The sequence below is a fragment of the Natrix helvetica genome, assembly GCF_964273705.1.
Source record: "Natrix helvetica genome assembly, chromosome: 11".
In the NCBI taxonomy this organism is placed as follows: Eukaryota; Metazoa; Chordata; class Lepidosauria; order Squamata; family Natricidae; genus Natrix; species Natrix helvetica.
The window spans coordinates 17,827,951-17,841,254 of NC_138562.1; the positions used below are offsets into that span (position 1 = coordinate 17,827,951).

General features: G+C 44.2%; 1 protein-coding gene across 2 annotated transcripts in view; it reads right to left on the minus strand.

Moving 5' to 3' along the window:
* Positions 1 to 266: 266 nt before the first annotated feature.
* The window catches only part of LOC309397847 (gamma-aminobutyric acid receptor subunit beta-4), a gene marked incomplete at its 5' end in the record, with an annotated part of 34,580 nt that continues 21,542 nt past the window's right edge, over positions 267 to 13,304 (minus strand). The window contains 6 exons of one of the 2 annotated variants that reach the window (XM_081964241.1): positions 267 to 1,023; positions 2,462 to 2,718; positions 5,738 to 5,890; positions 8,800 to 8,937; positions 9,453 to 9,535; positions 12,507 to 12,727. In XM_081964241.1, coding sequence (XP_081820367.1) covers positions 646 to 1,023; positions 2,462 to 2,718; positions 5,738 to 5,890; positions 8,800 to 8,937; positions 9,453 to 9,535; positions 12,507 to 12,727 — 1,230 coding nt within the window. In that variant the 3' untranslated portion in view covers positions 267 to 645. The remainder of the gene's footprint in view (positions 1,024 to 2,461; positions 2,719 to 5,737; positions 5,891 to 8,799; positions 8,938 to 9,452; positions 9,536 to 12,506; positions 12,728 to 13,304) is intronic. The other variant, XM_081964242.1, reaches the window with a different exon arrangement.

Consider the following 13,304-nt stretch of genomic DNA (forward strand, 5'->3'; position numbering starts at 1 on the left):
CCCTTTCTGCCCAAACAGTTGCAAAATAAAGGTACTGTTGTTTTAAACAAACTCTTATGCAGCTATAAGATAGAAGGCCGGGACAAAACAAAGGAAACTCATGCTGTGGGAGAATGCTTTGCAAAAGAATCCATGAAGAAAGGGTGGGGGGAAAACTATTGGAGAAACCTCGCAGGTAAGGAACTGCACAATCTGTGAATCAATGGAGATGGACGGCCAGGCATTTGCCAACACATTCTAGAGCTAACTTTTGCAAGACTATCCTAATAACTAAACTAGCTGCAATAATGAATTAAAAAAGACAGAGATTATCTCCCTCCCCCCCCCCCCGCCATACCCATCCCTGGGGGTGAAGTGTTTCAAGCATAAGAGAGAGGGGGAGGGAGGGGGAAGGTACGAAAATCCCTGAAAACCATTCCCTCCCCCTTCAACAAAACCACACGGCCCACCACACAAACTCTGTGTGCCCGTCATGTGCTGAAAAAGAGGAATAACGATTTGCAGAAATGTAAACCAAAGCTGGGCATGGAGTGAAAAAATTGGTCATAATCAAGAGAATAACCAAACCCCGAAGATCGCCACGCTCCTGTGTGGTTGTCATGGTCTGAGTGTCTTCCCCTATTCTTCCTCTGGTCTGCAGAGGCATCAATTTATATAGTACAACCAGTAAACCAGGTTGAAGAATCCAAAAGTGATGGGGAAAATGATCCTTGACCATTTGTCAATCGTGCTGACATCTGCCAGGTCAGGAATTTTGAGCTTCAGCTTGGATGACCGTCGGCGGAGTCGGCAATTGGCACGATTACGGGCTGCTGAATGATGGGTCAGTGGGACGTGGCGTTCTAGAGGGGCGTGGTGCCCAAAACCATCTCGGGGTCCCAGCTGCTTGCGAAACTGAATTCCTGACCCTTCGTAGGACATGACAGAGTTTCGTGATTCTCCTCCTGTGGTCATCCTGTCAGATGATAATAATTCATTGTTCATCTCCAAAGAGCTGAGAAGGATGTTGCCGTAAGGGTCCACCTGAAAAGAAAGATATTGCACAGGGTTAACATTTCACCTGTACAATGGATGATGTTGCCTGAACACAGGTGTCAATGTCATAAACGATACATTGATTTGATGCGGCTTTTTCGCAAATTTGCAGGGAAAGAATCAAGTGTGAAAATACAGGTTACCACTGACAATTGAGAGCAAATTTTCCATTGCTAAGTGATGCCATCTGGCCATGTCACTTAGCAATGGCAATCCAAGCAGTCCTGGTTACTGTTGTAAGCCAAGGACTCTGTGGGTCATTCTCCTCACAGTCACACGAGGACCTTATGTGATTGTGACTTCTACCTTCCTACTGCCTTCCCCACGGCCTTTGCTCATAGGAAGCCAACAGGGAGCATCAAAAATCATGAATATGTGGCCATGAGGTCTGGCACTTAAAGGACTGGATGTGAGTACTATTTGTTCAGCGCTGTCATCTAAGAACTACCTGTAAAGCGTTTGCAGGAAGAGGAAGCAAACATCACGTATGAACAAGTATTAGAAAACCGATCCCTCTTCCGATACAGTAAATGAAAAATAGAGATACTTTTTCCACACTTGGTGGAAGGACAAAGTAAAAGAGACTCTGGATTAGAAAGCCTGCATCTAAGAAAAGGATTGCTACCAAAAGTGAGGAATGTATAACCTTTATAAAGAGAAAAATAGAAGATAGTAAAGAAAACCCCAAGGAGGAACAGAGTGAAGAATAAAAGTGATAAAAGCTTTAGGATGAAACGAAACTAAGGGAATGCCACAAAGAGCATTTCAGAAATTGGTATACCGGTATGTATGTTTGATCTCTATAAAGATAATGATTACTTGAAGATTGGAATTCATGATGAAGTGTATAAATGTTTGTCAAAGGAAAATGTAACCTTCAAGATCTTCCTCCTTGCGGAGAGGGGGATGGAAGGAAGAGGAAGAGAAGGAGAGAGGGTTGGTAGGGGAAGAGGAAGAGTAGGAGTAGAAGAAAGGTAAGGGAAGAAGGAAGGGAAAGGAGAGGAGGATGGAAGGGAGATGAAGAGAAGGAGAGAGGGTTGGTAGGGGAAGAGGAAGAGTAGGAGTAGGAGAAAGGCAAGGGAAGAAGGAAGGGAAAGGAGAGGAAGGAGGAAAGTAGAGAAGGGAGGGAGGGAGAAAAGAAAGGGAAAATAAGGTGGTGTTACAACAGGAGGAAGGGACGGTAAATAAAGCAACTCAAACTGTATATTACAACCTATTAAATGGAATAACAAATGTATAAGAACAATAAATGTAAAGAAGAAAAATAATTATGTGAATGTATACTTAAAATGGTAGGTAAGAGAATAAAAAAATATAAATGTCCTGGGGGGGGGGGGGAGATCTTCTTCCTTGCTCTCTACACTTAACACTCCCAAGATGCAACCTGTACTTTGCCCGTAATTCTGCCATGAGGAAAGCAACCAACCTGTTCTCTCACCCGCTTCTCCTCGTAGCGGTGCTTCTCGTTCATTGCCTTGTTGAGACGCTCGCTCTGCTTCTTCTGCTGCCGGGGCCCCCGGCCGAAGAAAATGTAGTTGACGAAGGCATATTCCAGGAGCGCCAGGAACACAAAGACGAAGCAGCCCATGAGATAGATGTCGATGGCTTTGACGTAGGGGATTTTGGGCAGGGTTTCCCGAAGATGGGTATTGATGGTAGTCATGGTGAGGACCGTGGTCACCCCTGTGGAGGGAGAGTCCAGGCACACATTTAGTGCTTTCAAACTGATCCTTGTTGGTGTAAGTTTTGAGAATACGTTGAGACCCATAGAGGTTTGAGAGCACATCCAAGTCACAATGAGACAAACATGAGACTTAAAGGGAGGCTTGAATAACAATCGGCATTTAATCTTTGATCAAAGCTTAAAGACATGATGGGTCAGCTCTTCCCAACCTACCCCAAGGATAGGCAGGGAAGAACTCCCCTTCAGAGAAGGTGTAGCTTCTTTTTATACAGTTAGAGACATCATCCTGGCTTTACAATACTCCTCACTAGCCTTATCAGCATTATCTCTTTCCTCTGTTCCCAGGATTGGCCATTTGGCCCCCTGTTGTGAAGGGCACAGGTCAAAGGTGAGAAAAGGTCTCAGGCAGAAGGAGGGGGGGGGAACATATCAAAGCTATCCGTTTTACAGCTCTTTACAGCTCCATTCCAGGATAAATTCGATGCCCGTAGATTGCAGATAGATAAGAGTTCAAATGGCAAGGATCACAAGTGTTGACATTTGCCAGATATTCTACAGACCCTAATAACAGGGCCACAGGAAGTCAGTTGCAGGGAACAAAAGGTACTTACAGCATTCAAGCATATGCGTTACAAATACAAGGCATAATATATGTGTGTTACAGAAAACAAATATTTCTACTAACCAACCAGTTTGTATCCTTATTAATATTCCCCTTCACTGGGAAAAGATTTTCAGTGGAGCAAGGGCTGTGGCACAGCCACTTTTTAAAATACTTTTGGAGACAATTAAAAAAAAAATACACACGGGGCCCCAGGAAGAGATGATTGCATGAAAAGCCTGCACTAATTCTGCAAAAGAAAGCTGGGTGGAGCGCCTCTCCTCAGAGCCCCTGCGGCCTGCCCCTTCTATGGTCAGATTCTGGATTAAATAGTCACTGTGACAACATCTCAGGTTGTCCTGTCATCGACTTGACAATCCTGTACTAGATTCGCAATCTAAGTCTTGTGAATTTGGGCATAGATTGATGCAGAGGCGCTGGGAGTCGAGTGGCATATTATTATGGTTGGTGGAACAATTAGCCAGATGTTTAGACTGGGCTTGGCATTTTTACGGCATGCCCCTGAAGATCTGTCTCTTTGCCTAAGTCTTTGATGAGAATGAATTGAATTAGGTTGTTTTCGTTTGTTCCCACCTGGTTTCTCATCCTGCTATCTTTATCCTTGCTTTTGTTGCTCTTCGTTTTTTTTTTTAATGTCTTAAAGCATTTGTAAACTTGCCCAGAATTGCTGGGAACTGACAGAATAATAATGAAAATAAGGATAATAAAATACAAAAACCTGCCAATAGAAATGTCAAAAGAAAAACAAAGGAAGTGCTCGATAGCCATGGGCGCCTTGGGTGCAATCAACTGGGAGCACCATTTGAAACACCATTTTGGGCATTGACAAAATAACCATCAGTCAATTGCAAGAGGCAGTTTTGCTCAAACATCCACACCCGCCGATCCCAGCTCAACAAAAACGCCAAATTTAGTGCGAACATCTGGCTGACTGTGCGATGAACCAAAATATGAATAATAATCTGAACTAGTGAAGTTCAGATCGTTTACAAGTTTAATTTCCAGGATTAACTGGAAATTTTAAAAGGCAATCAAAAATATGAATGTAATTGATACTTCACTTTTATTTTTTTTTTTAAAAAAAACATTTATCTTATACAGATTCTTTTAATTCTTGTCCCAGTAATATTTTGACCAACTGTAGTTCCAGCCCTTATCCTTACCCAAATCAGATTTGCCCCAAGTTTCACTTATCACAAAACTGAGGGGTTGTGCAGATAACAAAATAACCCTGAAGATTGGTATTCGTACCTACAATGGAATTCAGTGGGTATACTAGATATAATTTTTAAAAATCGGTAGGGTCATATTGTTTCCCATAATTAGTTGGGAGGGAGAAATATTGTTTATCATTATTTAGTTAAATTAATCGGATGCCCGATTCCTTTAGAGGTAGGTGGCTTATTAATGATAGCCAACATTTTCTTTTTTGGGTTAGCCTCCCAATTTACACAGATCAAAGAAATACTGTATTTTTCAGAGTATAAGATGCTCCAAAGTATAAGATGCACCTAAATTTTGGGGAGGAAAACAAGGGAAAAATATCTGCCTCTGCCTCTCAGCAATTTTCCTCCTTGCAACAAACACCTCAGTCAATGTACACTATTTGTAGTGTTATATTTCAGACTATACTTGTACAGATGCTGTTAAAATTGATGTGCTTTCTGGAAGTATACGTTATTCTCTGCTATTTAAAAGAATATCACTTTTTAAAACAATAGCATGGGGCCTCTTCAGATCAAGCATTTATTTTAAACAGCTTCTTCATTTTGTTAAGTTGTCTAGAATAATAATAAAGCAGTCTTTAATAAATAAGTCTAATCATTTGAACATTCTATGGGCATTTATAGTTGTTGACTTACCTCCTTGCAGCAAACAGCCTGATTAGCACAAGAAAAAAAAAATCTGCCTCTCGAGCAAGCAGCAAGTTTCACTTTCAATTTCTCCCGTTCATCAGCTGTTACAGGCTGCAGGGATTGCTATAGTCTATTGAAGCCTCGCAAGCCCCCATTTGCTGCAAAGAGGTAAATTGCTGGGAGGCAGAGGCCAAAGGGTTTGGGCTGGTGGGTGGGTGGGATTACATTCAGTGTATAAGACGCACCCAAATTTTCACCCTCTTTTAGGGGGGGAAAAGGTGCGTCTTGTACTCTGAAAAATACGGTAGATGTTGCAGAATGTCTGGGAAAAGAGCATCATTGATATACTTACATCTCCCAGAAACAATCTGTGAAAAAGAAAACAGGAATTTCTTGGCCACCTTGGTAAGCCTTCCCGCCTACAGCTTACTACTACAAACTTTTAGAAAACTTTCCCAATTTTTTGAAACATTCGTGATCAACATACTTCTGCTGATGTAGCCAACTCAGTCTCAAGTCGATGTCCATCTGAAGACCTACCTAGGGCAACCCGGGCTGCAGAGGCATCATAATTGATCCAGAAGGAGACCCAGGAAAGAATTGTGATGAGGATAGAAGGCATGTACGTCTGAAGAATGAAATAACCAATGTTCCGTTTTATTCGAAAGCTGAGCGACAAGCGAAGGTAGGAACCTATCAAACAGAGAAGGGGAAAAAACAGTAGAATGAGAAAACCTTGGAATCATCTCAGTGGAAGTGTCTAGTTTTTCACAGCACAGAACTCAACATCAAAGTAATATTGTACACTGTCCAATAGATGGTAAGTAAATCCAGATGACAAATAAGCAGCCACAATATAAAATGACAGTTGTAAACCAACTGTCTGTTTTCTGTTCTGCTTGAAGGAACAAAGATTATTCTTCCTATGTCCTGCGAGCCCTTTCTAGCAATGAGGGTCTGAGTTGTGTAAAGAGCAGAAACCATCTATTTCACAGCCACGTAAATTATAACATCCTGCAATGCTCAGCCAAATTGTGTGGGTTTGTGTATGGGCGTGCAACCTGATCCAAAGAGGTCTCAGAGCTCCCTGCAGGGACCAGTCATCTGGGGAATCCCTCTTCAGAAAATGGGGCCACTAAGCATCAGAAGAGCAACCGACAACTAAAACTCTTTTCATCTGCTCTTTTCTAACTATCTCTCATCATTTTTCCTTCCTCCCTACAACCACCATCTGTCCTGAGACAAAAGGAGTTGCCTTTGTATTCATTGCAACTTAACCCTTTTGCAAATATAGCCCTTGCCATCAAACAACAGTTGCTTTTATAGTTGTCTAATTTTAATTTTGCTCTGTGCACTTTAATGATTAATTTACAGTATGGATTTTAATTGATGGTTGTGAATGACATTTATTGCAATATTACAATACTGTAATTGGGCAGCATAGGAACAGTAGTAATAAATAATAAACAATGAAGCTAACATGGCAAAGAGAGACAGACACGCTTTGGGAGGGAAAGGAGGAGGCTGCGTGAAATGGGAAGGTTATGAAAAATGGCTTCAGCTAAACAGGTCTCTCAGTCTTCGATGCAACTGTAGTATATTCTATCTAACCTAAAGGGGCCCAAATGCTTATCTAGTCAAGGCCGGTGACAAAATGAAGCTGGGGTTTCTGTTTGCATTTGGGAAAGACAGTTGCAGCTGGGCAGAAATGCAGCTCACCCCTCCGCTCCAAAGACAGCCCTCAGCTTCTCCCAAACAGCGGCAAAAGCTAACAGCAATAGCAGACTTATATACAGCTTCACAGTGCTTTACAGCCCTCTCTAAAGAGTTTACAGAGACAGCATATTGCCCCTAACAATCTGGGTCCTTATTTTACCCACCTCCCTCGGAAGGATGGAAGGCTGAGTCAACCTTCAGAATCCAACTGCTGGAATGAGCAGTGAGTTAGCTTGCAATGCTGCGCGCTAACTACTGCACCACCAGAAACTTGAGAGAAGATAGGCTCATTCATTGATTCATTTCCCCACCCCACCCCCACTTCACAGATTACTCATAAGCATCCACACTTGGTGGGCTAATTGAGCCACCTCCAAATGCTTTTTGGAACTTGCTGACATCCATAGGCAGCCTCCTTCCACTTTCAGGGAATTCAGCAGACAAAATCCAAGAGGAGAACCTATATATACTATGAAGCAAGACCAACAGAAAGAGAAGCACAGGCAATCAGAAATGGGAAGAAGAGGAAAAGGAAAATCTCTATAAGACGTTTTATAGGTGGCACCTTCCTCCCGCAAGAACTGCCAAAATGTTTAGAAATTCATCGCCAAACCACTGGAAATGTGACCGAGAACCAGGCACGTACTTCCATATGTGGTGGTTGTGCCAAAAAGCCAAAACATACTGGCAGGATATCCCAAACTGGTTGATAGAGATAACCGAAGAGGAAATAGAATTCACACCGGATAAACACAAACCAACATGGCTGGAAATACATAGGTTACTTTTTCCCTTTTTGTAAATAGGGTATGGATCAAATGTTAAAAAAAACAGGGTGGCTATAATGTATAACTGAATATCCTAGCGTGTCTGGCATAGATTCTGCCAGGATGTGTCCAACGTTTTAATGTATGTTTAATAAAAAAAACTTTTTAATTTAAAAAAAGAAAGAAATGGGGAGAAGAGTTAGGCACCTTATTACCTGCTTCCTTCTGCTCCAGTGGAAAACGTCTGGCCAATGGATTGTGTGCCATCAAGTCATGTTCTGCTCCCACATGTCACATGATGTTCTCCCTGCTGATCAGTGACGTGCGGTGAGGTTTATGGCTGGTGAGGCTGGTGACGTCATCAGGAAGGCGGGGAATGGGACCACGTGTGCTGGAGGCTCAGGCTGCCTCAGCCTCCAGCACACGTGATCCCATTCCCCGCCTTCCTGAGCGTGCTCCGCCAGCTCGCGCTCCGCAGTCCTCGAAAGCAACTGGGGAACGATGAGAACCTTCCTGCCTCTGCTGGACTTTGCGTGCTCCTCGCGACTGCATATTGCAGTCGCGAAGAGCGCGCGAAATCCAGCAGAGGCAGGAAGGTTCTCGTCGTTCCCCAGTCGCTTTCGTGCCTTCGTCATCCAGGAGCGCCGACATTTCTGCCTCCGCAGCTCCCGGGTGCGGCCGGACGGATGTATATAATATTATAATATTTGTTTTCGTAGATTTTCACGGGTGTAGGTATGCTGGTTTTGTTGTATTCGGGTCTTTTCCCGTGTAAGGTTGAGATTGTCTTTGCAACGTTTCGGCAGGATCTCACCTGCCATCTTCAAGCAATGTGGGCTTAAAATATTATTTTAAATAATATACTATTATTTCATGAAGAAAGGTGAGGCTCTGCCTCCCCTGACCGCACGTCCCTGCTGCTGATCTGCCCCTCCCTTGGTCCTCAGGACTTCCGACGGCATTGTACCTGAGCCCATCCCCCTTGCTGCTGGTCACTTCTTTCTGTCCTCAACTCTGAAGTCTCCTCCAGGGAGCTAGGTCTTTGTATCATGTGCTCGGTGTTCCCATCAGGGTCCTTGATGCCCCAAGTAATTGTATGGGGAGGCAGGAAGAACTCACCTGTGGTAAAGTTGACTTCTCTGGTGACAAGCCTTTGCTCAATGATGGTGAACTGGGGCAGCTCGAGGACCTCTATCCCTGTCACGGCTGAATTATCCCCTTGCCAAAAGAACACGATGTCATCAACAGTGTAGCCATCTGGAGAAAGGAGGAGCACAAGAGAGAGTCAATGCAATGCCCGCGGAGTATTTCTGAATCGTCAGAGGATGTGGGAGCCACAGGCTCCCAGGCCACCAGTTAGCATCATCCTGGTGCATGCTGATTTATATTAGTGCTACTAGGATTTAATACCTGTCGCAAATGTAAACGTAAGTCCTAGTTCTTCTGCAAAAAGAAAGCATGTTTCTCTCCTCATGAAGAAGCTGTTGCAGCTCTCATACTTTCCAGGGGAACCCCCACCCACCCACCCCCCTTTTTAAAGGTGTGATTAGAGAAGACTGACAGATGCCCGCATCAGAACCCCACTTAGACCTACTCGGCAGGGAAAGGAGACAAAATAGCATTCTGCAAGCAGAGGGGGAAGGACATTTTCGCAGTGGCAGGGTTAAGTGTCAAAGACAGGCAGGCAAAGAAGGGTCTCCCCAGCCACCTTCACCCCATGTTCCTCTTCAAACTCAGTGGGGAAGCCCATTCCAGACCAAGCTGGTACTCACAGCTCTCAATTTCCAAAGTGCAATTTTGCTGGTCAAGGGGGTATCTCCTTAAGTCCATCATGCAAGCAGCGGTGGTAGTGATTCTGGGCAGAGGGGGTGGGGGGGAGAAGGAAAGAAGGAAGGAAGGGAGAAAGAGAAAGTTAACATGGTGGGTTGCTGTTCCTATGGCAACCAAAAAGAGAGTGTAGGGGAGGTGTGTACATGAGGTGGGGGATGAGAGGAGGAGACCAGCTGTGCTAGTACACAGCACCAACGGCACCGTTTCAAGTAATGTGTGACTCACTGCAGCCAGCCCAGCAGCTCTACCAAAACAAGCTACGAGGGTCAGAAAGAAATTGGTAAGAAGAAAAATCAGTCAGTGAACAAGAGACACTCGTGTTTGTGCAGGCAAAGCTCAGAAATAAATCTAGTTATAGGTTGTTGTTTTTTCAAAGGCAAACGCCTACATCTTAACTCTTCAGAGAGGATCGGTTGACTTGGAGCAAAACTCAAGTTTCAAATGGAGCATGAAAACCAAATCTAATCAAACATTGTGATGGTCCAACGTGGTTTCTGTAAATGTTCTGCAATCCAACCACAGTCTTAAATCCCTCAAATCATCCAAATGACATAAACAAGTTATACAATTGCATTTTACCACCACCACACACACATACGCGCACACACAAAGAAAGACAGCTGCAGATTCATCAATATCAAATAGCCAGTTCAGGAGGCCACGAAAGGTATCCTTTCCAGAGCTTTGGAGGGCAACGTGGAGTCAAAATGAGGCCCCCTTGCAATGCCTTTGTGCCCTGCAAAGCTGCCCAAAAGGATGCGAGGTGGTTGTGTCATGAATTTGATCGGAAGAAGGAGCACAACCTCAGGAGAAGAGGGATCCCAAACAATGGAAAAGCAAACATTTTTGATAAAAGTTGAGGACTACAAAGCGAGAAATTCCAGAAATCGGATTGGCTGGCAGAGCTGGGAAAGACCATCATGCAAGGAGGTAGAAGTTGAGGTCATCAGCTGATGGAGGATGGAGGAGCCTTGGGGTTACTCTGGTGCAAGTCTCTTCTCGGGGCTGCCCTCAGCCTATGCTGTGAGCAAGTGAGGAGGTTTTTTGGGGGTAGCACCACCTTCTTAGTTATTCTTCCCCTGTTTGCAAGAGCTGTGCCACGATGCTCTGGGATGTGAGGGATTTATCCGGGGTAACCAAGAAGCTTTGGCACCACCTACTTCATTGTGGCAATGGAGATAGAAACGGTACCTTGGTATGGAGCTAAAGTGGGGTATTGGACATAGCGTCCTTGAGATGGGAACTGACCAATGCGGAACAATGATCTTGCCTGAGAGGAGAAAGCTTTGTTTATATTTCACATTTCTTAACTGCCGTCTCCCTCAGAGAGGGGGTCCTGGGTGGTGTGCAATGTAATTAATAAAATTAAATATCAGAATAGAACAATTTAAGATTTAAAAGTATAAAATATTATGTCCTGTCAAGCCTCCAGTCATATTCCTTTTAGGATCTTTGGCCTGCCACACTCTCTCTTATTTTATTTTGCTGTTTCATTAGTGGGGAATTGGGAGGGGGAATAGGAAGGAGTAGAATGTGTTGTTGTCAAAATAAAACATTCCTTTCTAGAAGCCCAAGGTCATCCTTTGTCTCCGCACATCTGCACCTGACCGGAACTGGATGGGTGGAAATGCCAGGGTGGCAGTGGAAGATTGGACCATGGGATGGACTTGTGGGTATGGGGGCAAGATAATGAACTTTCAACTGGGTGGAAAAACCCAGGAAGCTTTCAGATTTGGGTTTTCCACAGATGTGCCAACGTCTCTCTCTTAATAAATTGGAAGTTTGAGGAAAGTTCTGCCTTGGACTCTGATTTAATTCTGGATGATATTTGGAACGCTGACACATTATGAGATTACAAAAGATGGAGAAAACCAAGATGGGAAGGGGAGGGGTGTGTGTCTGGGGATGTTTCCCATAGAGCCAACCGGACCCGTGGTGGTAGTGGGCTCCGCACCCCGCTTGGAAGACCAAGAGGCTGGGAGCTTGCCTTACCTCTTGGGGGGGGGGGGGGAGATGTTCCATAATGCAGAGGTGGGGGCAGAAGTGGGAATTCTTTGACTGATGGGCTCTGTTGCCTGCCTTCCCTGCCTGAAGGAGTGGTAGGGGGGCTGATGGGATGGGGTGAAGCCAGTTCCACAAGCAGCCTGGCTCAATCTCACGTAGAGCTTTATAGGAATAAATCAACACCTCGAATTAGATCCAGAAGCAAACTGGCACCCAGGGCACTTCACGGAGCAGAGCTGTTATACCTCTGGGCACCCAGTTATACTTTGGGTGCCCAGGACAGCTCATGAGGCTGCAGTTTCATTTCCTTGAAGCCTCCCCAGTCCCATCCCATCCAGCCCCTTTAGAGTTTAGGGCAGCTAATACTGAATGAGGTGGCAGCTAACATTGGGTCTGCTTGCCTTTATTTATAAATAAATAAATAAAGGGAGACCAGTATAGATCTATTTCAAGCTATTTAGCTCTCATCAGCTAGCCATACCCTTACTGGGATTTGAATATATAAATATATGTTGTATTTGTGCTGATAAATAAAGGTAAATAAAATAAATAAATAAAAATAAATAAATAAATATTTATCAGCACAAATACAAAACAAATATAACAAAGGCAACATTAAAAATATGGTTTTCTGCCTGGATGGTCTCCTGGAGTGAGGCGAAAGACAGAAAAGGGAAGCAGTGTGTTCCCTCCCATATTTGGGCATACCAGGGGTTGTGACACAATAATACATACATACATACATACATACATACATACATACATACATACATACATACATACATATGTTTTCATATATATCACCGGTGTAGGTATGCTGGTCTTGTTGTATTCGGGTCTTACCCCGTGTAAGATTGAGATTGTCTTAGCAACGTTTCAGCGAGGTCTCACTCGCCATCTTCAGGCTGGTATTTTCGGCTTAAAGTTTAAAAACTTTAAGCCCAAAACCCAGCCTGAAGATTTCAGATGGAATGCTCCTGTTTTGGACTCACCTCAAGCCGTAAAGAACAGTCCCGTCTGGGTGAAGCCGGATCATTCGGTTCTTGACTGTTACACCATGCAGGAAGGACTTCTTGTCATTCAGGAAATACGTGTCGGGGAGCCAGAGCTGGTCAGCCACCCGATTATCCAGGGTGAGATTTAAAGCTAGATCACTATATGCTAGTCGTTTATCTCGCCAACTTTGTTGGAAATACATGGTGATGGTATAGTCCTGTGAACACAAGTGGAGAATCCATGGGCTGAATGTCAGAAGAATGGCTATCACATCTAGAAGTTTTGGTCACCACACTATAAAAAAGATTCTAGAGCAGTGATGGAGAACCTTTTCGGCACCCAGTGCCCAAACTGGAACGTACTTGCATGTGTGTGCATGGGCGCGCAGGAGTGCCAGAAACCCAAAGACCCACTGACGGGCGCATGCATGTCTGTTTTTTGGGCAGTTTTGGTGGGGTTTTCGGCTGTTTTCAGGTCATTTTTGACCCCCCAAAATGCCCTGAAATTGCCCTAAAAAACACCCCAGAAAATGGCCTGTAAACATCCAGAAAAATGCCCTGAAAAACAGCCTGAAAAATGGTCCCAAAACAGCCTGAAAAATGCCCCCCAAACAGCCTGAAAAATGGTCCCAAAACAGCCTGAAAAATGGTCCCAAAACAGCCTGAAAAATGGTCCAGAAAACAGCCTGAAAAACGGCCTGAAAACAGCTTGAAAAATGACCCGTTTGGGGGGCGTTTTGGGGGCTGTTTTCTAGCACCTGTGAAGACCAGCTGGCGACAGTGCACATGCCCACA